This window comes from Rhea americana, unplaced genomic scaffold, assembly GCF_003343005.1.
Source record: "Rhea americana isolate MKP2758 unplaced genomic scaffold, rheAme1 scaffold_82, whole genome shotgun sequence".
Lineage (NCBI taxonomy): Eukaryota > Metazoa > Chordata > Aves > Rheiformes > Rheidae > Rhea > Rhea americana.
This window is the reverse complement of record NW_028187001.1, coordinates 1241588-1251960: the sequence shown is the minus strand read 5'-3', so window position 1 is coordinate 1251960 and position 10373 is coordinate 1241588. Positions and strand designations below refer to the sequence as shown.

Here is a 10373-nt window from a genome sequence, read left to right as displayed (position 1 = left end):
ATGCAAAACTAAATCTGAGAAAAACTTCCTATTCAAGGAGCTAAAGCTGTGAAGTTATTTAGGATGCATTTTTCAGGCTGTCTCCCTCTRTAAGCAGAGGAAAGCCCTTTTCTTGTGTGCTTGCTTCCTCTCAGTAAAAGCAAGTCTTGCGTTCAGCATGGGAACATGGGCTAACCCCTCTGCCACAGCTGCTCTAGGCAAGCACAGCTGGCACTGGGGAAAAGGAAACCACAYGGAAGCAATCTCCAGTCTGAACTCAGGGCAATGCTGCTGGGGGGTGTGGGGGGGTGAGGGGCAGCCTGGCCCTGCTGTCTGAACACCGCCAGGCAGGAACGCTTTCTGTGCTTACAAAGTACAGTGTGGTTGCAGCAAGGCCCACCATGCTGTCTTTATTCCCCTTCTGCTTTTGGAAAACTGCTGCTGAAAACGAAGCCTTCCACGGGAGAAAGGTACAAACGGCTTCTGCTCTCCCTTCTGACGCTGCCTTTCGGGGGTGTCTAGTCATAATCATCTGTCCTGCAGGCCTTGCTGCCGAGTGCCCCATTAGTGTTTACCTTCTTGCAGCTTTGTATCGATACTTGCCTTCACAAGCACCTAAGTGAGCCTCAAACTGACCCTGCCGAGCTTCTGATCAAAAAAAAAAAAAAAAAAAAAAAAAAAAAAAAAAAAAAAAATTTGAAAGCAACTGTTTTACGCCATCACGGAGAAAAATAATCAATTCATTTTGTAAGGTCTAGTTATGCAGAATAACCCATAGTGCAAACAAGCTATTTCTTGCAAATTTAAACCCTTTCTGTGTTCTTCTGGGCCCTTTCCCCTTTGGAAAAAAAAAGAATTAAGCTTAACACCTAAGAACTTGTAGTCTGTCTTCAGAATAAATAGCTCAGCTAATAAGGAAACACAATACCATGCATATGACTTGCTACTTAAGCTTATTATGAAGTTGGGAAACAATACTGAAACAGATGAACTTTGAAGTTAGAAAACTGGTTGAATTGTAGGTTTCATTCTAACAAATGCAAACAGTGTCAGATCTACAGCACTCAATTTCTGTGTATTAAACGGATGATTGCATATRAAAGTGAATTATAATTACAGCTCCCAGTCCTGCACTGCATAGGTATAGCCAGTAATTTTGGATCCAGATCTCAAGTAAAAAGCTGAAGCCTCAGCCATTATAGTAACGAAGTATATTTTAATTTTTTACATGCATCTCTGAGCAAGCTTTTTTATTATAAGATTTAAAAACAAAAGAAATACAGCAGCTCAGCTTCCCAGATCCCATTACAAAACTGTAGGAATGAGCCTAATTATCTACGGAATTCTCACATGGGTCTTAGTTGGCACTTGGTTTCTAATCCCACAGAGGCTTATTTTGCGTATGTCACCTGACTTGTAACAGAATTTCATAAATAAGCATCCCATCACCCATTTCACTTCTGTTTGATCTTGCTGATTAACCTTCCTCAGATAATGCTTGGCAATAACCTGCTGCGTGACACAAGAGAATATCTAACCTAGTGCGGTAGAGGTCATTCACTTTGAAACAGCATATATTACATCTTCTACCTGAGAGCCACAACCAGCAGGCTAGTTTGCCAGAATATTAGTTATGGGAAGCAAGGCAGCACCAGTGAAATGAATACCTTATTCGCCTGTTGGTGATGTGTCTCAGCAGGTAGGAAATACCAATTCAATTCTACTTCAGGGAACTGAACCTGAGTTTGCCACATTTTGTGTTAAGTACCTCAACTAGACATGTGAGCGTCTAGGCAAAAACAGAAACCCTGGGGAAAATCTGTCCTTAAGGTCTAGTCAGAAAAGATACAGTATGAAAAACTGGTTGTCACAAATTTTTTAAATATAATTTAAAACTTAGTGCTGTCTATCCTTCAAAATATGCCTTTCAAATGAAGTTACATTATTTCAAAAGTTATGCTATTAAATTACAATTCCTACATCTGTTAATAACTAAAACATTTAATCAAATTAACTAAGCTACAATTCTGCCTACAGTTATGACAATATATAGTGAAAGTCGGGTTTGAACTGAACATCAATATATAGCACTTCCGTTGTATTACTCCATATTGGACAACAGTTACACATGAAAGAAGGAAAATGTAAAATCAGCATGCTAGGTGCAGTATGCATTTAAAAAAGCAAAAAAAAAAAAATATATATATATATATATATATATATATATTTATATATCCAGAAGCAAATGTTCACTCTATCTATTCTGGGGGAAAAGAGTTCTTGCTGTGAGGAATGCTATGGTAAAATTTGGATATCCAGATTTTCTACTGGAATTTCTGCTATATTGTTGAATTCATAACAAATACCTGTTTGGGAGTATTTCCTGTCTACTTTAGGCTTCTAACTTAGGTGGCCTCAGCTGTATCCTGAAGTTCTTTGGAGAAGCTGAGGAGAGGGAGGTTCCTATGCAGACGATTCAGAGCACCTGCACCTTAAAAGTGCCRTGAACTCTTTCTGAACATTTCTCTCTCTGAATATATAAAGATGCCTAGGTGCCTAAGTTAAATACCTGAAGTTAAACAGTGTGAAGTACYGTTCATTTAACAGCACAAATCTCTCATTCAAAATCGAAGGAATATTTATTTTTTAAGGACTTTGCTAATTACAGTTACTTTGTTATATAACTGTCACTTCAAAAACGTTTTGTCCCGATAACTTCATTTTTAGGTACACTACTGTCCATTTTGACTGTAGGGAAGCTAGGCAGTAGGGTGCCTGAACCTGTATGTAAAATAAGCCTAAAAAAAAAAAAAAAAAAAAAACTTTAACCAAGTCTTCCTCCCACAAAAACTGAAGTATTATTTCAGGTATAAATCCTTCAGTTTCTTTAGCCACTCTGCAAGATCTCTGCAATCATCTTTAGCCTTTACTACTACATTTGCAACTTCAGTTACCAGATTTACACTTTTTTTTTTTCTTTTTTAACTACTGCATCATAAATTAGGCAGGTTGTTTTTTTAACAACAAATGCTATGCAACAAAGAGTATTTTCTATTTTCACTCTAGAATTACAAGTGCATGGTCTCCACTCTTACTTGGGGATTAGGGTACTGAATAAAGGGATTGTTCTTCTGTGTACTTCCTACTTAATTTTGGTCTACTGCAATCCTTACAGGCAGTTAGCTCAGCAGCTCAGTCACAGGAGAGAGAGTAATCCAACAATTGCGACCACAAAGCTCCTACTGGTCAAGTACTGTACAAAAAAAAGTTTCTTCTGTGCTGAAGCTTTAGATCTCTTTTCTCCAGCTCATAACATGATTATATTTACTTTGTCTAGAACGAGATTTCCCATAAACATACGGTAAATATATATGGTTGTCTTTTACAGACTTAGATTTGTAGTATGCTGTGGTGAGAATTTACAGCACACTGGCTGTTCTGAACTAACTCCTTATGGGAACAGTGAACACTTAACACACACATAACACAGAAATAAGCGTATACCAAATAAGCTTTACTTCTCTTTCTATTTTGCACTCAGTATGCATCCAGATGTTGCAGTAGTTCAGAGGGACAGAGTAGCTAGAGTACTTGACATTCACACCTTAATAGGACTTAAAATTTTAATTTTCTGAAGCTTAGCACACAATAAACTAGGTTCCTTTATTAGGAAGAAACTGATTTTAATGTGCAAGAACACTTTATTTGTAACTCAAATATATCTGGTGCCCTATTGGAAAGATTTTTTTGTCAGCTCTAAGTTTGATCAATTAGCAATTTCTAAAAGTAATTCTCACTTTGTTTTAGGAGTTTCACTATTTTTTCCTCTGCTGCTTGATCTCTTTTTACCCCTGCTCCTGGATCGAGAAGAACTCCGACTTCTGCTCCTACTGCGTGTTCGACTATGACTTCTGCTGCGACTACGGCCTCTCCTCTTTCTCCCTCTGCTGCGGGATCTCCTCCTTTCTCGGCTTCTCGACCTGCCAGACCGGCGTCTTCTCTTGTTTTTGCGGCTATTCTTTTTTCTCTCCGATTCTCCATTTCTTCGGTAAGAATGTTCTGGGCTAGGGCTGCCCCTTCTCCTCGACCGGCTGTAATAGTCATCACGATGGCTTGTTCTGTTTCTCCTTTCAGAGTTTTTAGACAACTGATTAGTCCGCTCAGGAGAAATACGTATGTCTCTATTGGCCTCCCAGAACTCATTGTTTGGATTTTTGAATACATGAAGAAAGTTGCAGTGTTTCCCTCTTGGACACTTCTGCCTTTCAAATAAGCCTGCAACAGATTTATTAGTTTGCTTTTCTTTTCTTTTTTTCTTTTTTTTTTTTTTTAATCTATCACAAACACAACACAATTGCAATTAGGAACCAGGCCTAACTATTAGATTTGTTTCTTCATTATATGCCTGCTGGAAAGACACTTAATGCACAGCATTTTCCTTCTTTCAACAGAAAAAAACATGCATCTGAGGATCTATCAGTTTAATTAATGCAAGGTTCTTTTTACAATAGTAACTTTTCTAAATATTACCTTTCTAACATGTATTTAAACTAGCTACTAAGGCTTTAATTAAAACAATCTTCATAAATAATTTTACTACTATAATCTTCCTAAGAATAAAAATGCAAAAAAATCAAATCTGATAGTTACTGTTAAGAACTATTGATAGCTCAAAAACTGTTGCTGTKTTTGAAAGAGATAAATTAGTACTTCCTATATGCTATTATATCCAAAGCTATGATCCAAATTTTCTTCTCCCGTCCAAGATGCATCGACTAAGATAACTTGAGCACTTATGTGACATGGTATGAATATTCCCTTTTCTTTCTAAATATACACAAGCGTTATTTGTCTTCCAAACACAAATGAAATGTAACTGCAACATTAATTAGATCTGAAAGCCACAGGCCAGTTCTTTTCAGTAAAGTCTTTCAGCAGCACACATTCTCTTTTCTAAGTGTTTGTGACTCACCACATATAGCAGTCTTCCATCTTGTCACAGGACAAAATTCACAATGAAGCTGTCGTCCTGCATACCATCGTCCGCTAAATAGAGCAAGAGCTGCCTGACAATCCTTCTCCCTTTACAAAAGAAACAAACAAAAAAACCCAGCCTGTAACATTATCATGCTGCAATCATTTAAGTAGTCACTTACCAATTTGGTGTTCCCATTGCAATACGAGAATGAATCCCACATACTATATAAACAACGTTTATTACTGTGCTCTGGACTTTAGTCATAGAACTTGGTAACACTGCAAAATACTTACGTCTGGTACTGGACGTACACATTTCCTCGCAGGTGAGGCTCATAGTTGCAACTGACCTAAAGGGAATGAAACAGTAAGTTAGGGCAATTGAAGACCAATGCTATACCASAGCTCAAGCATGTGGCATTGACCACTGTTCTGATTTATGACAACATAGCAATATGAACATATACATAATTTTCAGTTCTTCAGTGCTTTTATTTTACTAAAATTAAGTGTTCAGATCAGAAGAAAAGCCCTTCTGGTTTACGCTTGCACGTTTCCAGCATTTTGCTTTAATTAATGCTGGGACCTCTGCTTCATTTAGTCTACAAGATAGCCTGTACTCAAGCTGCCTTGCACTTTAGTCCGTGCCAACCCTACTGAGCAACAGCCAAATCCTGCTCTGAAAACAATTATTAGTATCCTTATTAGCTTTTATGTGGGATTCATTATGGCAAAAGCATCTTTAGAATAGTTAATAGCTACCTAGCACCCCTGCAAGATGAGCTGGAAAAGCTGAAGTCAAAAGTTTTGAATGTCCAGTTTTCTGAAACAAGATTTTTCATAACAATTTAGAATTCCAGGCATATCTAAATCTCTGAAAATACAATTTTATTTCTAAAAGCTTGTTACTAATTGCCAGGGATTCCGAGATGGGCAGGCCCAAGCAGGCTAGAATCCAGTTGTTCATGGCAGAAGTGTGAAACCAGCCTCTTTTGTCTCCAGTCCTTCTATTTCCRTACCAAATGAGGCAAGCAGCTTGTTTCATCACTGAACTCTGATTCACCCTGAGAGCACTGAATTAGGCAAGGACTTCCGGAACAACAGCATGCAATTTTTTAATTAAATATTACAGAACAAGTAGATGAACTATTTGAGATAAATAACCACRTCAACACAAAAACACACAAGAATAACTGCCATGGACATATTTAAGTGGAAAATTGTAAGAACTGTGTTTTTTCAGGATCCTCCAGTGAGATTCTAGAATAGCACTCCAGAAAGAACAACAGGAATAAAACCCCAGGCTACTTAGGAAATGGAAGTCCATTGAAAGAAGTGTGTGTATAGTTTGATTCCAAATGGCAGCAGAGASCACTCCGTCACAGTTGAGATCTCTGCAGCCAACAAACAATTTCTAAACATCTATAATAAAATGAAAATACCCAGAAGAATCAAATTACAGTTGCACAATTACTGCAGAAACTAAGAAACGCCATGCTAAAAGTTCTTACTTGATTATCAGCTGTAAAGACCCAAGATATTTACGTATTACACACGAAAGATAACCAAACTCAGATTTTCAACTGAGTAAGGCAGCATTTCAAMCCATTAACTCCAGTCGGAATCTATATCCCACCTTATAGGACAGAGTACCATTTGCTTATATTCCGCAAGTCAAAATAAGGAGATACTCCTTCACACAAGCGGATGTTTCTTACTTACAAAGCTCATCAATACAACTGTTGAAAATTCACTTTYTCTACTTCACTTTCTTCTTGCTCGAAATACTAAAAAAAAATTCAATTCTGAGGCAGTTTTCAATAGCAAGAAACAAAAGGAAAAGAGACACTGCATGCCTCCTAGTGACTTCAAGAAGACATTCAGGAGTGGCAAGCAGAATGGGATGCTGCAGTAGGTTCTGCTGTAAGGGTATTTCACCATCCAAACGGCACCTTTTGGGGCAGCCTGGGTCTGTTAATACACATCATTCATCTCTGAGGTCTCCATTTACAGATACATCTTCTTTCCGCCATAGGAAATTTTAACGTAAATGGGAAGAATTGAGGAACAATTCAGTGAACTAGGTACAAAAACTCAAGATGGGTGAAATATCTCAACATATTTATATAACATACCTTTTCCTAATACAGCCAGTTCAAATCAATTCCTGCTACTGAAATACCTAGTACCTTTTCTGTTCATCATTGAGTTTTACTCCAGCAGTCCTAAAATCACATTCTTTAGATGTATACCCCAAATACATTTTACAGCCCTACTATTTCATTGCTCAGGCATTGCTTTAAGGAGTACACATGCAATAGCTGATCTATCTTTATATTTTCTCTAAAAGTCCCTAGGCTCTCTGAGGTCAATCACAGGCTAAGTAAGGAGGGGACAGTGAGGTAAGTGGACTACTGAGCTGCRTGCACATCTTCCAAATTTGCCTTAGCATTAGCTTTTATAAAAGTTTAGAGGTGAGGGGAAAGAGGATTTATCCAGAATAAGATAATGCTCCATAATGGCAGTGACACAGGCATAGGTGCCRTAAGAGATGCATAGTTTGCAGTAAAGACAGCTAAATTCTGTTTACATTAGAGAACTATACGATATCGCATGCTGCATGAAACTCCAGTTAAGACAAGTAAAACGCACCTTACATGATGTATGCTAAGAATTTAACAGACTGCTGCACTTATACGCATACCTTGAATTGAACAACCTTCCCCACATTTTGAAACTCAGGGAGAACATCCTCATAGAACTCCAAGAACTGCTGGTAGGTCTCCTCATCACTGTATTCAAGACTCGCGTCTGTGTCATAGTCGTCTCTCCGACACTGCTCCATGCCAAAAGTAAGGAACATTCCTCGGACGAGTAGCGTCTTACTAGATGTTGGATAATTATGCTTGCGAGAACACCTGGATATTTGCAGTAAAGAAAGAAAACAAAAGATTTTCACTTTCAGCAAAAGCTGCACCTGTTAAAATTGCAGACACTTGCCATTTTGAGTAACAGTTTTGCATTACAAAAGAAGGTTCATTAGTAGACCATATTTCAATTACTAAAATAGGATTTTCAGAAGTGAGTTTCCATGTAATCTTAATGCTTTCTGCCATAGATAAAGATCTTTTTGCTTACCAAAAAAAAAAAAAAAAAAAAAAAGCATTGGTCTGCAAGAACTATTATAGACTGGAATGATATATGAAGAACCAAAGTCATTTCCTTTTAGGCTGCTAAGCTTGAATGTTTTCCCCATTCCTGGAAGCCTTTACAAAAATACAACTTTTAAGATATTTTAAAGAAAGTCTCTGCTCTTTTATTAGTAAATTAAACAACTTTTACTGAAATTGTTCTTACCAAATTTCGGGGTGGGAAAGGGGGTCTAGGAGGGAGGGAAATCTAGACCTGGGGCTGGATGAGTACCAGATGGATATTTTTCCTCCTTTTAACAAATACATATTATGAAGAAGTCTTCTCTTAATCTGCATCTTCYGGGCTGCCATAGAAGTGTTAGATCTCCTTTACTGCATATTGTCTTCATGCTACCTCCACCCCACACTAAGAAACAATTGTCGTTYACAAACCTTTAGATTTGGTAAGCACACAGATGTTAACCCCCCTGTTTATTTCACTGTGTTTTATAATCTCAGTTTCAAACACTTCCCCAAGTAACTAAGTCATGTACTCTTTAACACATTTTGCTTTTCATGACATRATCAGAAAAACAGCCGGACTACTCTACTCTCTTATCTAGCAGTGGAAAAGCACAGGCAACTGGGGGGAAGTCCAAGTCATGAAATGGGCTATTACTGCCCAGACTTCAGATAGAAAATTTCTTCCCACATCCAATAAGTCAGAAATTGACTCATACTTTCCAGTTTAGAACTTAAGYGTTCAAAAAGAAAGAAGACAATGAATTTGATTTGAATTTTAAAAATTGTCTTACTTCAGTGTTCTATATGGATTATAGAACTCAAAATATTATAGCCAACTATTATTGTCTGTACACAGAATGACAAACAGTAGTGCATAATGATTAGTGCATGGCAGAACGATAGCAAGCCCAAGGAAAATGATGCAAAAACAAATACTATATACATTAGGGCCTGAGTTACTGGGGAAATTAATAAAGATGAACTCAGACAGCTTTATTTTCCTCAAAATAGAGTTATCTTTGACAATATTCAACTATTATTTTACTGATAATACTGGCACTGAATTACCAGTTCTTTTGTCCATTTCAGCTTCCACGCCATTYTCCAGTCCTTACCCTAGCTGTACCTCAGTCCACCAACTTATAGTCAATGCCAGAGGCTGAAATGACCACAACAGGAAAGAAGTAGGTATGTAAAGAGGAAAGATGGTGAATGAGAGGGAGTTGAAACCAGCCAGCAACTACAGGCAAGAGAAACAGGGTAGAACACGATGTTTCTCAGTATGTATTTACTAAGTTTATTAAAACAACATTTTGAAGTAAAACTGTTTTTTATCCAATCGATAATTAACTCAAGGAGGTTATCTCCATTAAATAGTGCCAAAATAGAAATACTACAAGGGTGGAAAAGAACTAAATATTAAAAGTTGGACAGCAAAAACACTGTCTGCAATGAAATAGCTGGCTTAAGTTTCAAAACAGAAACTAGATACAGACTTGAAGCTTCCACAGAGTTAAATTATAATTATCCATAATATAGATCACTCTAAAACAAATTACTTTTGGGATAAAKAATACTTAAATAGATGGACCACATATATTTCAGCGATACAAGTTAATAATAATGGCCTTATTAATTTATGCTGAATTTATGTTTATCTAGTAAGTATTGCAGTCTTTCCCTGCTGAGGTGTTGTTCCTCCTTAACACACAAATTCAGGGATTTCCTAGCCAGATGCTGCATTTTGGTCATCATCTTTAATGATCCCTGTTGAACTCCATAAACCTATTTGTATTTGTGGCCTCCATGACATCTTGTAGCAACAAGCTCAGTAATTATGTTGCATATAAAAAAAGTACTTTCTTTAAAACTTGAAAAAGCTCAGGGACAGCTAATTAAACTGTTTCATAATAAAAGTAAATAATCCTTCCCATTCTGAGTTCAATGTTCTTCTACCACACCCAGCTTCCATCACCTCTTCTAAAACRAAGAGCCTAGAGTAGTTAGTCACTCCTCCTACAGAAGCTCATCTCTGATCACCTTTTATTCTTTCTCTTTTCTTACCTTCTACTCTATTTCACTTTGAGATAGGGTAGCCATAACACTATATGAGATTCAAGAATGAACACATCACAGACTCACACAGTGTACAAATATGGGAATTCTGGAAGTTGCACACCTTTCCCAATTATGCAGCTGTATGCTAATTTGCTATGGTCAGTGTGTGTGTGTGTGTGTGTGTGTGTGTCCTTAAAAAAAAAA

At 37.3% G+C, this 10373-nt stretch overlaps 1 protein-coding gene across 2 annotated transcripts in view; it reads right to left on the bottom strand.

Annotated features, from left to right (window-relative positions):
- Positions 1 to 2599: 2599 nt before the first annotated feature.
- ZRSR2 (zinc finger CCCH-type, RNA binding motif and serine/arginine rich 2) overlaps positions 2600 to 10373 on the bottom strand; it is a 15271-nt gene continuing 7497 nt past the window's right edge. For both annotated transcript variants that reach the window (XM_085323170.1, XM_085323169.1), the window contains exons 8-11: positions 7661 to 7874; positions 5251 to 5306; positions 4952 to 5061; positions 2600 to 4254 (exon numbers count right to left, since the gene is read on the bottom strand). In XM_085323170.1, coding sequence (XP_085179296.1) covers positions 3773 to 4254; positions 4952 to 5061; positions 5251 to 5306; positions 7661 to 7874 — 862 coding nt within the window. In that variant the 3' untranslated portion in view covers positions 2600 to 3772. The remainder of the gene's footprint in view (positions 4255 to 4951; positions 5062 to 5250; positions 5307 to 7660; positions 7875 to 10373) is intronic.